Source organism: Eschscholzia californica, unplaced genomic scaffold (genome assembly GCF_041429995.1).
Source record: "Eschscholzia californica isolate CP2 unplaced genomic scaffold, dmEscCali1.0.p SCAF_1, whole genome shotgun sequence".
NCBI classification, from domain to species: Eukaryota; Viridiplantae; Streptophyta; class Magnoliopsida; order Ranunculales; family Papaveraceae; genus Eschscholzia; species Eschscholzia californica.
The window spans coordinates 5,406,457-5,427,902 of record NW_028238198.1 but is presented as its reverse complement, the minus strand read 5'-3'; the positions used below and the strand labels follow the sequence as shown (position 1 = coordinate 5,427,902).

Genomic DNA, 21,446 nt, shown 5'->3' with positions numbered 1-21,446 from the left:
TACTGCACCAACACAAGTTATTAAAAATAGGCTGAAAGCTAATAAGCTCTTTTAGTAGGAACCCAGTACTTGAGAAAATTTATAGGAGTTCAATTTTTTTTCTACCCAGACATGTTCCAATGTGGGACATGTTTGTCTTCCTTACATCTTTTGACTTAATCCCACATCTTTAATTAATTTTTTTTTTTTTTTGATGAAAGACCCACATCTTTAATTGATAGGAATAAATAAGATTTTGAGCTTTATATAGCATACACAAGAAGCTATCTTTTTTTTTTTTGTTGAACTACACAAGAAGCTATCTTTTTTTTGTTGAACTACACAAGAAGCTATCTACAAAATTAGAACAGGTCCTTTTGACGGGCCAAATTGGGCAGCAAAATGGCAAGGGTTTGGGCGGGTAGCTGGCGCAAGGTTGTCACCCGAGCCCGCTCATTTTTTCCAAGCAGTACGGCTGTACGGGCGGGTACTGCCCGTTAGCGGGCAGCGGGCCCCGATACGGGCCCGCGGGGTTTATTCCCTCCTCCCTTCAAAATTTCCCGTCAAAAAGTTTAGGGAAATTTTAAAAGGCCCCCCCCCCCCCGTTTTTGTTAAAAGGCCTCCCCGCTAAAAGCGCCCCTCATTATAACCCATTTGGTTATAGGGCCCTCTCTACAAAAGAGCACCTCCTTCATCAATATTTGACCTAACGGCAAAGTTAACGCCGTTAGGTCAAACTTAATCCAAGACCGGTCATGTTGACCACGCCACATCATCATCTTCTCCGGCAGGGTCGCCGGTCGGCCAAACTTCCGGCCGGCGACCTTCAAAATTTTTTTTTTATTCTCTCTCTCTCTAAAAACAAAATTCTTTTTTTTTTTTAAACTCTCTCTCTCTCTCTACAGATCTAGAGAGAGCAGATCCAAAGGGTCTGCGAACAGACCCTTTGAAGGTCTGTTCGCAGACCCTATGGATCTGCTCTCTCTAGATCTGTAGAGAGAGAGAGAGTTAAAAAAAAAAAAAAAATTGAAGGTCGCCGGCCGACTGCCGACCGGCGACCCTGCCGGAGAAGATGATGATGTGGCGTGGTCAAATGATGTGGGTGAAATACACCTTTAAAGGGGGTTTTTTTCACCCATTCAAAGAGGGGGCCCTTTAACCAAGCTAAGTCAAAGGTTTTTTACTAAGTCAACGAAATCATGGGGAGGCCTTATAACAAAAACGGGGAGGCCTTTTAAAATCTCCCAAAAGTTTATCTCTCTTCATTTCAAATAAGCGGGACACACCAACCCATTAATTCAGACATGGCTTAAAACCCAAAAACTTTCTCTCTTCATTTCACTTTTCAGAGGCAAAACTATGCATCTTCTTCTTCTCTACATTTTGAGCCCAAACATTTACATCTTCTTTTCTCTCTAAATTTCACGATCAAACGGTGTTGCATGTTGAGAACATCGATTAGATAGGTATGAAAGAATGATAAGCGATTTTAATTTTCTTTTTACAAACTGAGGATTATGTCGTGTTTCCTGTAAGTAATTAAGAATCTATTTGCTGTTAAATCTAGAGTTTTGGGTCTTAAATGTTGGTTTCTGGTGGTAACTTTAAAGTTTTGTTGGTAAATCTAGAAATATTTTTGGGGGTAAAAATTTAGGTTTTGATGTTCTTTTTTATTGTTAAGCAAATTCGGTGTTTGAGGAATTTTGAAGAGATCCCCCTACAGTTTTTTCTGTGTTTCGACAAATTTCGTTTGTTTTTTTAAGAGATCTCCCAACAAGTTTGTCTTTGTTTTAACATTTTGATTCCAATTGTTTGCACGCCGATTTTTGCTTGTCATTTTTCAAGATATGTCTCTAACAGTCTAATTTCTTTTTGTACAGAAGATTTAAGGGTTATTTCCCTAATGACCCCTCAACTTTGTGACCAGCTTCCCGCCTGGCCCCATACTTTACAAGAAATACCCATATGGCTCCCTTCCGTTATAACACCGTCACTCTCACTCCTCCATCATGTTTTCTCTCTCTGCCAACTCACGCCACATCATCTGTTACGCCACCTCATCACCTTCTCCGGCAGAGGTCGCCGGTCGGTCAAATTTCCGGCCGGCGACCTTCAATTTTTTTTTTTTTTATTCTCTCTCTCTAAATTTTTTTTTTTAATTTCCTCTCACATCTCTCTCTCTCTCTCTAAACTCCGACGAAGGGGGGTTTAGAGAGAGAGAGAGATGTGAGAGGAAGTAAAAAAAAAAATTTAGAGAGAGAGAGAATAAAAAAAAAAAATTGAAGGTCGTCGGTCGGAAATTTGGCTGGCCGGCGACCTCTGCCGGAGAAGGTGATGAGGTGGTGTAACAGATGATGTGGCGTGAGTTGGCAGAGAGAGAAAACATGATGGAGCAGAGAGAGTGACGGTGTTATAACGGAAGGGGGCCATATGGGTATTTCTCGTAAAGTAGGGGTCAGGCGGGAAGCTGGTCACAAAGTTGGGGGCCATTAGAGAAATAACCCAAGATTTAAAAATATGGTGAAGACAAAGAGCATATCTAAAAGTCCAACAAAAAATGAACTAATTCCAAAATTAATGCAGAATCCATTATAAGGTCCAGCCCGCGAAAAATGCTAACCCTGATGGAGCAGAAGTGCATAAATCTGCCAAAAATCCCGAAGTAAGGCTATAGTAAAATATGCTAAAGAAGGCCAACAACCCTTGGTTGGAGTGGTAAGAGGTATTATCTTCCACATAGAGGTCAAGGGTTCGAGGCACAAGCTTAACAATTCAAAAAAAAAAATATGCTAAAGAAGATACTTTGGAGTTATGAACATTAAATTTTAGACTAAAACAACAACAAATTATTATGTTGATTTTATTTGGTTACTTTTTGCACGTCCTCGTTTGTTGTTAACAAAGTGTAGAATGTTTAAGTTTTACCGGTGGGTGTTTGACTGCAAAATATTTTACGCACTAACGATTATATTGTTGATTAAATCTTGTTGGTTTTTGCAATTGCCTTATTGAGTTGAACATTTGCAGAAATGCTCAAGTAATGACCGTGGATTTTTATGTGTAGAAATGTTATCAGTTATCACCATTGAGGATTAATGCGATTCATTATTTTGGTTGTTCTCTAAAGTTTCTTATTGTTGCGAACATTTTCAAAAATGTTTTAAAAAGGTCGGTGTTACGGGGAAATAAAGAAATTTTCCGGGGTTTAAAGTTTTGGGTGGAAATAAAAAAAACTAGACTTTTTTATTTCCCCCAAACAACCAAATCTTTTTTAACTTCTTCTTCCTTTCACCTACCACCACCATCTCCGACGACTTGAATCTTCTCCGGCGACTTGAATCTTCTCCGGTGACTTCCACCATCAATTATAACGACTACTGTATATGTTAGTCAATTTTCAAAAAAATAAATACTTCCAAAGAATAAAAATTGGTATGTGGTCGGATTGAGTCTAAAGAAAGTCCTTTTCTACAAGAACACCTATTCCCATCAAAACCTATCTCACCTGCTATGAAAACAACAGCTTCAAAAATGGATTCAAAACTGAAGAAACTAAAACCCCAAAAGATTCATTTCTTATCAACAACCGATTCAGAAGAATTCAGTTTACTAAATTGGGCTTTAACTCGTTCTTCATTGGTCGCACTCGACGCCGAATGGAAACCGATTTGTACCCATCAACAATCTACTTCTTCTTCCTCCTCTTCTCATCCTCCTTCATTCCCCAAAGTTTCTCTCCTCCAAATCGCCTACCAAGTCAGTCAAGAAACACATGACTCACCTATGGACGATTCGAATTCACAAAATGATTTTTGGGTTTTTCTAGTTGACCTCTTGGTGATTTCTCTCTCTTCAATTTATGAACTTTTGAGAGAAATGTTTATCTCACCTGATATTTTAAAATTAGGGTTTAGGTTTAAACAAGATTTAGTCTATTTGTCTTCTACTTTTTCTTCTCCAGGTTGCAATCCTAGTTTTGATAAGGTAATTTGTTGATTTAGAGTTTTGAATCCTTTAAAAATTTCAATTTTGTTTTGTTGATTTAGAGTTTTAAACCTATTTGTTGCATTTTAGTTGAAGTTTCAATTAGGGATTGTTTGAAAATTTGGGGCAGGTTGAGCCTTTTTTAGATATTACTAGCATACAGTATCATCTAAAGCTGAAGCAACTAGGAAGAAAGATCCCGGCTGGTTTGCAACCAGAAGAGAGAGAGAGGATAGAGAGAGAAAAAGGGGGGAGAGAAGGAAGATGGCGAGCAGAAAGAGAGAAAAAGAGAAGAAAGAGAAACAGAAGAGAGAGAAGAGAGAGAGAGAAAGGGGAGAGAGAAGGAAGATGGCGACGTCAAGGCGCGTTTGGTTTTATTTTTTTTTGCTTTCCACCATCTTCCCCAGAAATATTCCTGCTTTCCCCAAAGCGGTGGCCTTTAAAAATACTTGTACGTTTTTATGTTGAACTTTGTTTTTAGTTCTAAGCATTATTTGATTTAATTTATTTGGTTGTTCTCTGAAATTAAATGGGGTGGTTTCAAAAAAAAACAATAACATGGGCCGCCTATAGAAGTGCCCCAAGTACGGATTTTATAAATTTTGGCTTCAAATAAACTTCTAAATCATTTCAACAAAAAAAAAAAATAAACTTCTAAATCAATCCAATCAGTAACTTCACTACCAAGAAGTATTTTTTAATAAGAATTTACATTCGAAATCAATTAGTTTCAACTGTCTTTTAACGTATGGAATTAGTTGAGATCTATGATGACATCCCTTGAATTCCAAAGCACATTCCTCGCCCCGGGGGCGGATCCAGGATTAAAACTCAAGGTATGCCGAAAATATTATAGAACGAAAAACAAATAAAAATATCCGAGTATTACATAATCAAATATACTAATGTTTTAATTACAACTCAAAAGAAAAATCTCTTTTTAGTCCAAGCGTAAATTCATTCTCCTTTTACTCATTCCTTGAAAGCGCTTGATAATATCTTGATCGTCGATTGTAGCAAACACATCTTTCTCCACAAATGTCACTAAACAATCATTAAGTCATGGGTTAGACATTTGATTTTTCAACTCATTCTTCACATATTTCATACCAGAAAATACTCGTTCAGCACTTGCGGACTTGTGCTTTTTTGTACGAACAAGAGTCCTACATAGATCTGAAATACCTTTCAAGTTCGAAAAATTATCGTCCGTCTTAGCACACTCAATGTAAGTCTCAAGTTGGCTAGATAACTCCTTATCAATAACATCCTTAAAGTCATTTGGGTAGAATCTTGCCAACCTCAGAACTCTAATTCAAACAACTATCAAAAAATTATTCCTATTTTGGAGATCGAATTTAATTGTTGGAGAAAATTAAAAATATTATTACCTGTGACAATTTGGAGAGGGAGATAGTAAGATGAAGATGAGATTTTGGAGAGGGAGATGCAGATGAGATTTTGGAGAGGGAGCAACAATAGAGGGTTTAATTTGTTTTAGAAAGAGACAGAGGGGATACGTAGGGTTTTGGGGTCTCGGATAATTAGGGTTTTGGGGGGGGGGGGGGGGGGGGGGATTAGAGAGAAAAAAATAGAAGAGGAAAAAACGACTTTAAGTGCAGCAGATGGGTTTCGAATCCAAGACCTGTTGCATAAATTTTGGCACCCTTACCACTAAACCAAGTTAGTTTTTGGAATTTAGGGTTGTACATGGCCTATACGGCAGCCCTATAAATCCGCCCCTGTCCTCGCCACACTTTCTATAAATTTATCCTTGAATCCTGTAAGACAATAACTATGTATGGTTGTCGATCTATAAAATTATTAGTTTCAACAAAAAAAATCTATAAAATTATTGAATCATTAGATGGGATGGGAACTTGTATATATATTAGCAATACAAAATAGGACAATCATATCTAAAACAATATTGTAAGTCAAAATGGTGCTACATAAATTGGGTTGGTTAAATAGCATTATCCTATAGTTCAATGGAATAGTTATGAAATGATAGAGTGAGGCCATATTTTACCAATACATAGTATTCTAATGTCAACATCCATGAACATAAATGAAGTTTTGAAGAGAATGAAGAAATTCTCATCCACCAAATGCTAAATTGGAGTAGTAGTAAAGACCCCCACCCCCTCACATAGTCACATGCATGAAATGAAACCCTTAAACAACAACATTGAATCTCTCTGAGCAGCTTTTAGAGTTTTTAGACTGAAACGCGTGCAATGAAAGGTACCATCATCATCCTTCATTCATTGAGTAGATCAAATTCCCCCTTCTCTCTCTCTCTCTCTCTCTCTCTCTCTCTCTATATATATATATATATATATATATATATATATATATATATATATATATATCTTTACCTCATTTCTCTACTCTTGAAAAAAAAGTCAAAAAGTATAAATTCCCATGGACTATTTTTAATAGGATAAAATGTGAAAAAGGAAGAATCAACAATTTTGCTTTGAACCTTATTTGATGAGAACAGTCAAAAGACAAATTTGGTAGCTTTTTAAAGTATCAATACCACATAAAATGAATATATTAGGCTATTAGCTAGTGGGAAGTTTACTTTCTTATAAAATAAAGTTCCCTTTGCTTCTCAAAAGAAACAAAAAGGAGATCATTAATTTAAAAACATAAACCACATTAAAAACAGAGATTAGATTCAATTAGATCTTAACCCTAAATCCTATCAACTAGACACTAGATCCGGTGGAATTTTCTCAAAACGTAGTACTTTCTTTTCAATAACATATTGTCTAGGTTGAAATACGTGGAAAGTGTCAAGTACATGTCCGTCTCAAATATGAAGCCTGAATCGAGAAATATTTTTGACTCAGTCTGATTACGTTTATTGCCCTAGTCTTACAACGACGATTGTCATGTATGTTGTTCATTTATTTTCTTTCGATTTTTGAGAGAAAGAGAGAAGTAGTGTTGATTATTAGGGTAGCTGATAAGAAGCTCTTGAGAAAATTATGGTTCCTTGTTCTTCATTCATATAGTGAGATCAGTTCGACTTTTCGCCCTAGAGCAAGTCTTTGAGATTACTGAACCACGTAACCTCTTGTGTTCTTATATCTGATTGGATATCTCTATTTATTTCTTTTCTAATTCGTTATAAACATTCGATAAATAAAATACCTTAGGGGTGGAGAATTCATTATTGTTATTATCATTGGAGGATTTCTCGATTGCTGGTTCTAGATCCCAAGTAGCTATGTTGGAATCACCCTAATCTCCCTCTATATGAGTACCTTTCCTGTAATGAAATTAAAGCTAGCTTATTTCTTTCTTAAATAATCCTCACGCATTCTCGCTAAATCTTGTTATAAGAGAAAGTGGAAACTTTAAGAAAATTTATGTATAGTGAACATAAAAAAGCAATGAGAAATCATAATAAAATGATTACTAAATGATCAATGTATCCCGAATTTTCGTTCTCATCAAAGCTACAGTTTGGGAATCTAAGGTCTTATAATTCAAATAGTTGTATATTTTTTAAGAAGCATACGATAATAGGCACTAATAATAAGACTTTTGTGGTTGAGAAAGAATGAATAAGATGAGATAATTCAAACAAGGACAAATTCTCAAATAAAAATATAGCATAAGAACAAAATAAATGCTTTGGTTTTTTGAAGTATCAAAGACAAGGGGTTGTAGGTATGGCATGGTGCATGTGAGCTTGTCACCCTCCATATCAATCAAAATTAATTCTTTGACTTAAAAAAAAGAAGCACAGGACGCAAAAGTTTGATATGTTTTTACTGTTATTCTTGAGAAGTAATAAAAAAGACAGTAAAAACTTATATTAGACCTAAATAGGAATTAAATCATCTTTCCAGAGCAAAAAAGTTTATCAAAAGAGATATATATATATATAGAGAGAGAGAGAGTTGACTCGAAAATAAAAATTGTTGATTTCGTGCACATTTACAGTAGATTTTGACCTATACTCTCTACTAGGCATTACTCGTCAGGAGCGTGGAAGGGGGGGTGCCATAGGTGCGACGGCACCGGACCCCCCTCAAACGACAAGAAAAACCGAAGAAATTGGGGTGTCTCGGATAACTTATTTTGGTATAAATGTTTGAAGGACTAATATCCTAACTTGTAGTTGTAGCTCATTTGGTAATCTCCTTGTTCTACAAGCAAAATGTCGAGAGTCCAAACCTCATTACTTTCATTTTTTTTCTTTTCTAAATATCAATTACAAATATATGCTTCTAGTCTAATGATTCAAAGGGAGTTTAATAAGTATTTTTTTGTCCTTTTTTTCAAAAATGATTCTTGAAATTTGTATAGAATTAAAATTAATGTTTTTTCTCTTGAAAAAAGATAATTGGTTGGCAAGTTATTTTGTCCTAAATATTTTTTTTAATTTTTTTAAATACTTTGAAGCATCAATCATAGTCAATTGTTATATTCATTCACATTCATCTAAAAATATCAAAAATGGATTTAGTAACCAAAGTTAATTTTTTTTTTGTTAACTATAATATGTATAAGAAATTATTTTCGTCTTATATTATCGAAGGGCCCCGAATAGAATTTCGCACCGGGTCCCGTTTTTCTCAGCCACGCCACTGTTACTCGTTATTCTTTTCTCAATGAGACAAATAACTAGACCGTCAACTTGAAAGGGTGTGTATTATAAAAATTACTCCACTTAAAAGTACTTATACCACTTAGCTTGACCTCGTTTACTTATCAATATAATTTAGTGAAATCGAGCTCATAACACTTAGCTTGACCTCTTTTAGAACTTTAACATGACATAGTAGAAGTGTAGAACATTCTATACATATAGTATTTTTAATCATAGAGCTCGACTTGTTGGCATTTTGGACTAGAAGGAAGTATGGGCCAGAGTGGGGAACATCATGTTTGTAGGCTCTTGCTCTTAGGAAAGTCATGCGGTTTAGTATGGCACTTCACAAAATTGGAGGGCCTTCTGCCCGCCCTACCCCAGCCAATTTATCTAGCTTACCCTATAAAACTCAAACTCGAGTGAGCAATCGCCAATCGGCCAAGAAATTTTACTCGAGCTTAGCCTTAACTCTAGCAGGTTCGCGAGTTTTCTAGCCCTGCATCCATGTCCCGTAGGCGTCGATCTTCATGATTTTTTTTCCAACTTAAACCATTAGTTGGTACCCACTTAGAAATCATAGAGATGATTGCCAAATGAAACCACATTCAATGGGCCCTTTGAGATGAACCACAAGTCCACAACTTATTACATAGAGAGAAAATGTAGATTACAATCAAACCATCTGGCTAACCAAATTCCCAAAAATACACATTCCCTGAACCCTAGAGTTTCAACATAACTAACCCAACCCCACCTTAACTTTATTTGGCTGCCAACACCCTCCCCCAGTATTAAAGCAACCCCTCCTCCCTCCTCCTCCTCCAATAATCCCAAACACTTTCTCTCTCTACCCTCTGTCTCTCTTTCTCTCTCTAAAACAAGAGAAATGTCCTTCACTCCTCATCTCCGACTCCCAACCGGAATCTCCACCGTGATAATCTTCTCTCTCTTCTTCCATCACCACCACTCTGCTTCTCTACCAATACTTCCCCAACCAGATCCTGCCCCAATTCAATCATTCCTCCCAACCCCAACCACACCCACAACAATTCCAGCCTTCCCTGAACAATCTAACATTGCTGGTTGCCCTTTAGACCTACCCAATGAACTATTTCAAAGTATTAATCAAGCTTGTGATGGAGACAAGAAAGAGGGTCATTTATCAAAATCAAAATGTTGTCCTGTTCTAGCTGCTTGGCTTTACTCTGCTTATTCAAACACAGCTTTAACAAGAGCAAGTAGAATGAGTGATTCTTCATCTTATGATCTTCCTATTCTTCCTGATGATTCTGAAACTTGTGTTGATAATTTAGATAAAGCATTAAAGGGTAAAGGAATTGAATTAAGAAAACCAAATGAAACTTGTGATTTGGTTTTTTGTTATTGTGGGATTAGGTTACCTCCTTTAAGTTGTACTGAAGCTTTTTCAGTGGCACCCAAAGATAAAGGGAAATTGGTTGTAGATCAAAGTGTTAAAAAGCTTGAAAGAAATTGCTTGAACAACAATAATGGAGGACAAGGAAAAGGGTATTCTAGTCTTTCTGGGTGTTCTAAGTGCTTGAATTCACTTTATCAGGTAAGAAATTTCATCCATTTATCATTCTATGGGTATAAGAGATGAGGATTTTAGGTGGGTTTTGATTATCTCCTCCCCATTTGATCTAATTTCTTGGTTAATTGGTAAAGTTTATAGGGTGGGGTTTTTAGGTTTAGGTGATATATGAAGGTAAATAGTTTGTTAGGGTCTCAAGTCATATTCAGTGTTAAAAGTAGTAAAAGCTTCGTTTGCCAAAACCCAATTATTGGTGTCCATACTAGTGATATATCCAGGTGCCATTTTGTTATCTCCAGACAAGAAAGAAAAAAAAAAGTGATTTCTTTTCAAGACTGGCTGGTAACCAGTAAGCTTATTTTGGAATAGGGTCATGAATTTTTATTATTGAGAGATAGGAGTAGGTGGTTGAACTTGAATATCAAAGATTAGTTAAGTTGTGTGTGGGGGAAGAGTTAAACTCTAGTGGCAAACTAATGGTTGTCATCTCTGTTTTCATTTTTGTTTTATCTATATCTTCATTCATTTGTCAATCATTATCATGGTCATCAATATCATTGGGTAAATATGAAACACTATCATGATTTTATCCCATCTTTACTTTAACTTTTGAAGTAACACCAGTAAGAAATGAAGACTCTGTGAGCCCTAAACATTTTTTCATTTTTGACAAGTGAAAGTTCGATTTTCTTGATTGATTCAACCAATACAAAAATTTAACTAGATCAAAAAAAAGATTTTCATGATTAAACCACACTATTTACTAAAACAAAAATCTGATTTGTTTTTTATTCGTTTTTGTAGCTTAACAGCGATGACAAGAATTTGATGAGAAACAAGAGCAGATCACCAGATAGGAAGAGTAAATTGCACGGTCGAGATTGCGAGTTGATGGGTTTGACATGGCTTCTTTCTAAAAATAGAGAAGCTTACATGCCCACCGTTACACTAGTTTTAAGAGCATTAATGATGACTACAGACGGTTCTGATCCTCGTACTTGTAGTCTTACAAGGGATGGACTTCCCCTAGCCGTTGATTCTGCTGACATTAATGATAAATCTTCATCAATCAGTCTTCAATCCCCCCTCATACTTCATATAACCATAGGATTCGTTTCATGGCTTTTCTTTTTTGTCCTTCCATTTATCCGTTAATATTCTTTTGTTTTTTACTCTTTCTTTCTCGTTTGAGTAATTTTAGTTGTTGTTAGAATTGTAATTGCTTGGCTAGTGTGGGTTGAAATGGAAATTGCTTGAGAGGAGGGGGTGATATATAACTCTATCAACTAACATGTGATATGAGGGGCCACGAGCAGGTCGGGGGGGCCTACTGCTGAGTAGGTTCTTGCCTTCTTGGTGAGTTGTCATCAAAGATTTTTTGAGTTATGTTGTGACATGTCGTTGTCTATGTCAACATTTTATTGTGCAAGTGGTTGAAAGTGTTGATATAAACTCCAAAATTTTGAAAGTTCTAATAAGTTGGATTTCTAGAAAAGGTGGAATCTATAATTTATTGAACTTGAGTTATTAAAGGTAGAAATAATATTGGTAGATGGATTTTAGACCATTTATTCGTTTAACTTTAACTCTTTAAGCCACTAGTTTAGTTAGCCTTTATACTTGGTTGTTCAAGGTCTTACGAGCTTATCACATCTTTGATATATCAAATTTCAAATGTTATTGTAATGACTTCCGTAATCCAAAGCCGAACACTTTTCGGACAGTCACACTTAGTTGATCAATTTAGTCATACTTTGACTTAGCATTATAGAATTGCTCAAAGCTCAAACTGAACCCATATTGTTATTAGTTGATCAATATTCAAACTGAATCCATATTGTTATTAGTATAAAATGAGCTTTATTTTTAGTTTCTAATATTTTGTTTAAGATAAGATTATAAAATTAGTAAGTTAATTCATGTGTGCATAACACCGATCTTAAGAAACATTTAACATTTTTGAATCTCTTAGATTGCTCCAACCGAACTGAATCCGAGGTCAACCAAATTAGATCATACTCACAAAATTTTGACGACTTTGGAGTGTTGCACAAAAGCGGCCGGCAAACGACCAACATACCCTTCGTGGTTGATGTTGGAGGAGAAAATGAACACCATCATCTTGTTTTATTTTTTCAATCAATTAGTTGTATAAGGGGTTGCCCTTAGTGAAACGTGGGCTCATTTAACTTCTCAAGAAATCATGGTAGATGGGCCACTACTGAAGGTAATAACTAAACCCATTAGCATCTAACCCAAATGAGTTCAGCCCGGCTTGTATCAAACACAACATAGGTTTCTGTGGGCACCTCCCTTTGCACAGCCCAAACAGTTTGAACTTGAATATATTTACCTGAAGAAAGACACTCACAGGCACAGCAGTTGATTGTTTTGAGGCGAAGAAGTGAAAATAGGGGCAGATTCAGATAAGAGTATTTGGCCTTTGGTCCAAAAAATAAAAATAAAGAGGAGATTTGGTCAAAACACCCCTAATTGGTTTTTGATTAAAAAAGATTAATTAAAATTTTCTAGTCTTCGGGTCCTATGACATTTTTGTAATTTACGAAAATACCTTTATGCTGTGTTTGGATGACGGAATCATGAATCCGCGGATTCATGAGTCCTTTGGATTCATGATTCCCCGGATTCAAGAATCCAAGTAATATTTTTTTGTTTGTTTGGCCACTAATAAGAATCTTATGATTTATTATTATTTAGGTATTTTTTTCCCGAATTTTTTTTTCCCGGAAACCTTTTTTTTCGAGCGCTGTTTTTTCTTTTTGGGAAAACACAGGCTCTATCAAGCAAAAAAGTTTTTATAAATTTTTAATTTTCGGAAAAATATTTTTCGAGAAAAAAAATAATTTTTTAGTAAAAAAACGGGTTTGGAGGAAAAAAAACAATTTTTAAAGAAATATCTGTTTTCTGGAAAAAAAAACTTATTTGGGGAAGAATCGATTTTCGGGGGAAAAAATGGTTGTCGGAAAAATCAGATTTTGAAAAAAAAAAAATAATTTTTCCAAGAAAAAATGATTTTTGGGGGAAAAATTAATTTTCAAAAAAAATGATTTTTGAAAAATAAATATAGTTTTAGAAAAATAAAAATATTTTTGAAATTTAAAATAATTATTTTGTAGAAGGAAATATTTTTTTCGTTGTTTTAAGTTTGAAATTTAGATTTATTAATCCAAAATCCTACGGGGTAGGGTGGGATCTTGGTCCAATACAAATTTCGGAATTAGGAATCCTTAGAATTCAAGAGTCCTAAGATTCTTGATAGCCAAACAGACTAAGGATTTAGGATTCCTACCAAATCCCACTTTTGATAGAATCCTACTTAGGAATCCGACAACCAAACACACCATTACTCTTTTCTTCAGTTATATCCCCTCCCCCAAAATCCTTCATGTTCTTCTTTACTCTTCTTCTTTGGAAACAAATTGGATTCAATATTCGATATTCAAATTTTTTGTTGAGGTTCATATCAATCAGTTTATGAAGATAACACACGAAGCAAGATCAGGCTATTTGCTGGCCCATGCTGCCTCTTAGTATTCAGTTCATATTTTCTTCCTTTGTTTAAAAATTTATACGATTCAACCTCTTCAACCTCTTCCTTTTTTTAAAACTTCATACGATTCAGTTCATATTTTCTCCTCTTCACCCCTGATGTTCAGCAGAAGATACAATCCATCCCTTGACTTCAGCCACAGACAGTTATAAATGGAAACTCTCTCAATCAGGAGACTACACTGTCTCTTCTTATTATAAACACTTGACTCGTGAACTTGTCCCCATTAATCAATCAAAACCTATTGCTCAACACTTTTGGAAAGTTTTGTGGAAACTTAGAGTGCCCCCGCGTATTATACTCTTCCTCTGGAAATTAGCCAAGGTATTTTACCTCTCAATGCGGGTATAGGTAGCATTATTACTGGCATTTCACTTACCTGTCCTTTATGTTCTAATGAGGAAGAAACACAATTACACTTCATTCGCAATTGTATCTTAGTGAAAGAGTTCCTTGCAGATTTATCTGCATCTTACCCTATTAACCAGAGCTTTACAAACTTCAAAGAATGGTTTGATTATTTCTACAACCCGGATAGGGAAGGTGATCATTCTGTCTCTCTCACAATATTGGAGACTTTATCCACAACTCTTTGGCATCTTTGGAAACATAGATGTGATATTGTTTTCAAAGGGATTCAGTTCAATATGTCATCTCTTCTATCAGTCACTAAAAGCTTCCTTCGATCACAAGTTATGTCTCTAAGAGCACACTCCATGCCTTCCTCATCAATCACACAACAGTGGACACCTCCTCCACAAGGAGTCTTGAAAATAAATTACGATGTTTCTTTTGTGAAAAACTCATTGCTTTCTTCGTTGGATATTGTTATCCATGCATGATCACACAGGTAATCAACTTGCAAGTGAATCCATCACCACCACCTCCAGAACAGTAGACGAAGGAGAAGGGAAAGCTGCACTTCTAGGCGTCATGTGGGCAAAAAAACATGGAGTTACTAAATTGCTTTTGGAATGAGACTCGACAAATGTCTATAAATTTTTGACTGGAAGAATGAGCTCGGTCCACTGGACAGCGATCCATGTACTAAAAGAAATCAAGAAACTAGTCTCCTATTTTGTCACCATCTCTTTTTTGTTTGTCAATAGAAAGTTCAATAGCAAAGCTAACACTCTTGCTAATAACTCTAGGAAAACTGGTATTAGCTAGCTCTTCCTCTTGTGTCCCTAACTGCACTTTATCTTATCATAACATCCATGTAACTGATCTCAATTATTATCAATTAGATGTTATGTGTTAAAAAAAAAACCTAACAATTTTTTACTTCCTAATTTTTTTTTTGTTGAAATATTTTACTTCCTAAATTTTTTTTTTTTTGTTGACAAATTTTACTTCCTAACTTGGAAATTTGTTCTTTTTTTTTTTTATGAGATATTGGAATTTGTTCTTTTAACAAAACAAAAAAGAATTTGGGATTTTGCATTATGTATTCAATAAGCCGTACAACATGAAATCAGCATCACGAGTTCTTTCAACAAAAGAAAAGTGCATCACGAGTTCACATCTGATGATACCTTTTACCCTAATTTGACTATCTTTACCCAAAAATCTCTTCCTGGTCCTTCATATTGACCAGATAAATGACGAACCCCAGGAACGAAATTACCAAACAGCCCCCCGAAAAGGTAGCTAAAAGTTCGATTGTCAAAATAAGATACGAAGGAGATTTCACGCTGTCTGATGTAAACATAACTCATCGTTTCTTTATTTCTCCCTAGACACATCAAAGTATGAAACCACCCAAAACTTCTCCATGAGACAGAAGAAGAGAGAGAAGAGAGAGAAATGTGGGTAATTGGGAAATGCATGCGTGGGATGACAAAATAAAGATGTCGACAACCAAAGAAGAAAAAGATAAAAAGGAAGTGTTTGTGGTCTGACCATAAGATCTCTTGTCAAGTGTATATTGTCTTATAAAGTACTACCCATCTTAATTATGTCTTCTTCTACTCTTGTTTTCATTAATCTATATCTATATATTAATAATAATAAGCTAATCAATAACAAGATCACATTTCATTAGGAGATCTAGCTCACTTAAACAATTCTCCACTATATTAGGAAATCTAATCCAAACTTAGTTAAGTCGTAAAAGCATTATGACATAAAATGTGTTTAAGTCGGTTGGAATTGATAACCCACGAAAAAAGTACTCCATTATCGGAGTACTTTTTTATAATTTCTAGTTCTCTTCTCAATGCAGGTGTCAAAGTTAGTACCCTCAATGTAGGGTTTAAGGTTACAAATTTTCCATCCATCCAAGATACTAGATTTATTATGAACATATATTTTTAGAAAATCAAAATGTGAAAGAAGAATTAATTGCCCGTTACAATTCATACTTTTACAATTTTAGTGAGATCTAAGATAATACTAATACACGCACCTCTACATTAAACTAGACTCAATCGCCGCTCCCCATTCATGCAACGTTAGGAATTCCCTAATACCATGTTTTTGACCACAGACTTCGAAACCACACTTAGAAGAAAATAATTCTATAAAAATTATCTAATCAAGATATAATGATCTTCAAAAGTACATGTAAATACTGAGTGAATGAATATTACAGTATTAAAAGTATACATAATTTAATTGTAGATTGATTTTGGTACTAGGGGTCCATCTTTGGACCCAAAAAATTATTAAAAGTATAAGTAAATACCGAGTCAGTCAACATATTGAGAAATAAAGTATACAAAATTTATTTGTGAGGATAAAAGGGGTTTTAATTCTAACCCCAAAACTTGTGAGTTACTACTACATGATCATTAAGAGGGGAGAGGACTTTGACAACTCTAGCCCAAGAAGTGATGGCAAATAACGGTCAAAATATAAGAAATTAACTCCCATAAACATAATGATCACCACAAACTCACACAGAGCTATTCTGGTCAACAAGTCAACACAAACTTTATAATGTTATATCAATGTTATCATCATCATCATCATCTTCTTCAACCATGAAATAATAATAAAATAACATTTAATATTGGAAACTGTTACACTTTTTGTGGTAACGTGTGGGGTGTGATAAAGAAAAAATCAGGGGGGTGTAAGAAGTATAGAGAGAGAGAGAGAGAGGGAGTTACCAATCATTTCAAAGCCGACCTGATGAACCGACAAGAAGACTAGGCAAACACCTAAAAGGGGAAAATATTGCCGGCTATTTTCCTACATGTAATTATCTCTCTCTCCTTCTTTTCACGTTACGGTTATATTACTTACTAGTACTAGTCAAACGGAAAACACCCCAATAGGGAATCCCAATTCCCCTCTCTTTCTCTCTCTCTCTATCCTTTTCTTGGTTATTTATTTGCTTCTTCTCTTTTCCTCCTCCTAGTCTCTCTAGTCTTTTCATCTTCCCTGGTGGTCTCTGATCAGTCGTCCTTTTCTCTCTTGATACTACTCTTTATTAATGGAGATCTCACCTTCATCCCCTTCTTACTTGGACTTATCCATTTCTATACCTGGGTTTGCTTCTTCTCCTTCTTTCCCTTCTCTTGGTAAGCATCTTTCTTTCTCTCTCTCTAAACTCATTAAGGGACAGAAAAAGACACTGTTTGATACCTAGCTAAGGGTGTTTATATCTTTTGATTTGAAACAGGTGGTGGTGGTGATGGTGGTGGTGGTGGAAGAATAATGAAGGATTTAGACATAAATGAAGTACCAACATTAATGGTAGAAGATGAACTACTATTACTAGAAGATCAGATGAGTGGTGGTGATCTACCATCTCGAAAGAAACTTCGTCTAACTAAAGAACAATCTCGTTTACTCGAACAAAGCTTCCGAGACAATCACACCTTAAACCCTGTATGTCGTTCTGAAATCTGTTTTTTTTTTTTTTTGTTCTTTCCATACAGTAAAATTCGAACTTTGGTCGTCTATTTTGTACCGGAGAGCCATATGATCTAAATATCATTATTGTATTTTTGAATAGTATTTCATTAATTTAGTTGTGTTATGTGAATTGATGTGCAGAAACAAAAAGAAGAATTGGCAAATCAATTGAAGCTGAAACCACGACAGGTTGAAGTGTGGTTTCAAAACCGGAGAGCTAGGTACGTTACCCTAATTTATTTACTACCATGCACAGACTATATCTACCATATTGACGACGGTTTCACTCTTATATACTATCTCATAGATTAGTAATAAATTGTGTAGCACCTACCAAAAATGTTATGGAAAATGATCCTATTCCCCACTACTACACTGGCAAGGTATGCAGTTTGACACGATTTAAAGTGACAATGTTAAACACTTTATCTAATTCTTGTTAGGTCGGGATTCAGCTGGGAGAGTGGCCTAGGGTCAGAAATTATACCTATTGTGATATTTATTCTGTAAAATTTAGTTATTAATCTTTTTAAGTTTTATATTTACTATAGATAATCACCTACATGAAAAAAAAAATTTGTTCGAGTTTGTTGTATTAAAATGATTATTCTACGGATAAAATTATTTGTAAAAGAAACTTACAATTTATATAAAAGGAGTATATGTTTTTTCGACTAAGGATGGGTAGTTTAGGGTATGTAGTAAGATTTTTATAACATGCTTTCTTAACATGATAAGATGTACACCTTTTTTTCCATTGAGGAACATTGAAATCAGTACCATCAGTAGAAGTGGGTAAAATATTTGAATAGTAAAAAATTCAATTTCAATCGTGATTATATCGATTCTAATATTTCTCAGATAAAAGTAGAACGAAGCCACAATGAAATATGTCACGACCACTATTTATATTTGCTACTGGTGAATATTTAAATCATTAATCATAGAAGTATGCCCAACCTTTTTTTCTCTCTAGTTTATTTTTTGATTTGTTGATTTACTCCATTAATTATTGTTGTCTAAATAATGTCACACACTCAAAATACATTTTTCTAAAAGAAAGAATCCTTCACATTGAGGTTAATCTAAAGTAGTTCGATCATACTTATTAGAGAAATATTACTATGTATTAAGCCATGTATTCGTTTTTCTTCCTCATTCAAAACAATGGAATTGGTATCGTGGCCATTGACATGTAAAATGACTTTGACCGTGCACATTGACTTTGAATTTGACTCCGTTGACTCTAACCGTTGACCATAGTTTGTTGACATTGAATGTTATTTTGTTATTTGGCATGGAAAACAGGACGAAATTGAAGCAGACTGAAATGGAGTGTGAGTACCTAAAGAGGTGGTTTGGGTCATTAACAGAGGAGAATAGAAGACTTCAGAGAGAAGTGGACCAACTTAGGGCTTTAAGAGTAGGCCCACCAACTGTGATCTCTCCCAATGGTTGTGATGCCTTACCTGCATCAACGATCACGATGTGTCCACGTTGTGAACGCGTCAGCAGTAGTGCTCTTCAAAGAGGTCCCACCATAAACAATCCCAATTCTCTCTCTAAATCTCATAAAATCCACTCTCAATTGCCTTGGGCTGCTTGTTAGTATTATGTCTGAATTTGATTACCCACTTTTGGATGGTTAAGTAAAATCAACTATCATCACCCACTTTGCTTAATCTCTCCTCACTTCCAAGGGTTGAAAAATTTTCCATGTGGGAAAACCTTTTCCTTTTCTAACTTTGGTTATTTTTAGATAGAAATTGTACATTCTAATGATGAAATTAAGTGAAGAAAAGCTTAATTAGATAAGCTTGAATTTACCCACTAAAATTGTGCTCTTGAATCTAACATGGATCGAAAAACATCATTATTTGCAAGTTATGTCACATGAATTTTAAATAGTATCACGATTTATAATGAAAATCAAAATGATTTTCAAGTGAGATTTCTAGTGCCCTTTTAGATGACACATATTAGGTTATAAATTCTTTCATTTCTCAACAAATCTAAGCTCAATCGGCTCAATGATTGTTCCATTTCAGATGTTTTGAAATTAGGAAAGCCCAATTGGATTTTGGGTCAAAGTCCAAGTAGTTCTTACATGGATAATTCTCCTACCATTGACATACTTTTTTTTGGCTAGATGGGCCTGCGCTATGGACATATCAGAACAACTTCTTCCCCTAGTAAAGCTCAGGTCCATTCTAACTACTCGTCGAAGGTATCCGGTGGCGGTTGGATGCTCTATAGGCACCACCGGAATTGCTCAGTCCACCGGACATCCTAGTCCAGTGATTGTGGTTAGTGTGCCTTAAAAATTGGTTTCGGTCATAAAATGTAAAGTCATGAGTTCGACTCCAGCTACTCTGAAAATCCCAATGTCATAAGATCTATACATTACACGGGGTGTGTGAAAATAAATCATTGATGGAATCGTGTTTGTTGAAGGTATAAATAGAAGTAGATTGATCTATAATGACTTTTATTAATCTATAATGAATGTGGTTAGGGTAGTTTCTATGACCTCTACGATTCTCCTTAAAACAGTTTCACAGCAGTACTAGTTCTCGTTGTTTATTAATATTTCAATAGCCTGAAAATTGTATTCTTTTATCTCTAATCTAGTTTTATTTAACAGATGCCAAAAATCTATTCTCAATCATTATTGAATTATTAATCTGTTGTAAAGTTTATCCATGAAAAAAAAGATTAGTTATTAGTCACTTAAATGCCACAAACATACTCTTTTGCTAGACAATATTCCTTGAAAAAAGATAATAAAAATTCTATTGACTACGACTAAACACTAACTCTAATCCTTAGCTAGTTTATATGTTAGTGAAATCTACAAAAAAGAATACAATAATTCAACAAGTTAGAAAATTACTCATTTTGTGCCAGCAGAAGAGTTGAAATCTAAAATACGAAAATGCCGAAAGCCAAGACGAGTTAGTTTGAAATATAAAAGTTAAAAGTAGTAAGGCACAATATGGCACTGGCCAAGGCAAATACAGCAAGGAATTCATGTGTAGAAGGGAAAAAATTGTGGAAGGGCATTTTCAGAATGGGCCCATAGGTAGGGCAACCTGTCATAGACAGAGACCATACTTTAGTGTACCCTAGCGACTACATGAAATAATGTCATTTGGTGCATGGTTCTTTCCTTGTGGGGTAACCTCTCCACTAAACTACTTCTTTCTTCTTCTTGGATCTTCCTTTTTATTTTTTTCATTTATCATTGAGACACTTAACCTATCAATGTTTGGACATTAATAATTTTGATGGGGTATGTCACATTAGTCTATTTTTCTTTTGAGCAAAATTTTAGTTGTGAAACTTTTTATGGGTCGTATGAATTGATTGACGTTGTTACCAAGTAACTATTTTATTGTTAGTATCCATAAACTTTTTTTTGTAGATAATAGACCATACAATTTTAAGCTCAAGAAAAAAGATGAAAGCTTCAAAAATCAATTGAGCGGTACTTAATTCAAATCAGTGCGGAACTTATCTCAAGATCTTAAATGCTAGATGTAAAATGGATAAGTCTGGCCCGCGTCTAATGTCAGTCTACCAGTTTCTTTAGTGAGATTCGTAGAAAGAATTACAGAATCTTTTGTGTTATTATAATTTGCAAACAAACATTGTTTTACCATGTAACTTTATTACCGTTACAACATAGATTATCACTATGACTGTGAGAGCATATCCAATGGAGCACTATAGGAAAAATTCTAAAAGTTCTAGGTGTCAAGTGTGAGTTGAGATTCTCTTTCTTATAAGTGTCAAAATAGAGACACTTTAAAAACATTTTTGTCTTCAATAGAGATCTCTAAAACATATCTACTTAATACACACGTAACTCTTGAGTTCAA

The 21,446-nt window shown here is 34.9% G+C and overlaps 2 protein-coding genes across 2 annotated transcripts; both read left to right on the top strand.

Annotated features, from left to right (window-relative positions):
* The first annotated feature begins 9,154 nt into the window (after nt 1-9,154).
* On the top strand, nt 9,155-11,625 carry LOC147563533 (putative GPI-anchored protein At4g28100). The gene is made up of 2 exons (XM_086638662.1): nt 9,155-10,154; nt 10,935-11,625. Exons 1-2 carry the CDS (start codon nt 9,465-9,467, stop codon nt 11,283-11,285), a joined length of 1,041 nt encoding a protein of 346 aa, XP_086494788.1. The 5' UTR covers nt 9,155-9,464; the 3' UTR covers nt 11,286-11,625.
* A 5,347-nt stretch (nt 11,626-16,972) lies between these two features.
* On the top strand, nt 16,973-19,384 carry HB17 (homeobox-leucine zipper protein 17). Its single transcript, XM_086664742.1, has 4 exons — nt 16,973-17,228; nt 17,330-17,538; nt 17,707-17,786; nt 18,874-19,384. The coding sequence occupies exons 1-4, from the start codon at nt 17,141-17,143 to the stop codon at nt 19,172-19,174; spliced, it is 678 nt and encodes a 225-aa protein (XP_086520868.1). The 5' UTR covers nt 16,973-17,140; the 3' UTR covers nt 19,175-19,384.
* The last annotated feature ends 2,062 nt before the right edge of the window (nt 19,385-21,446 follow it).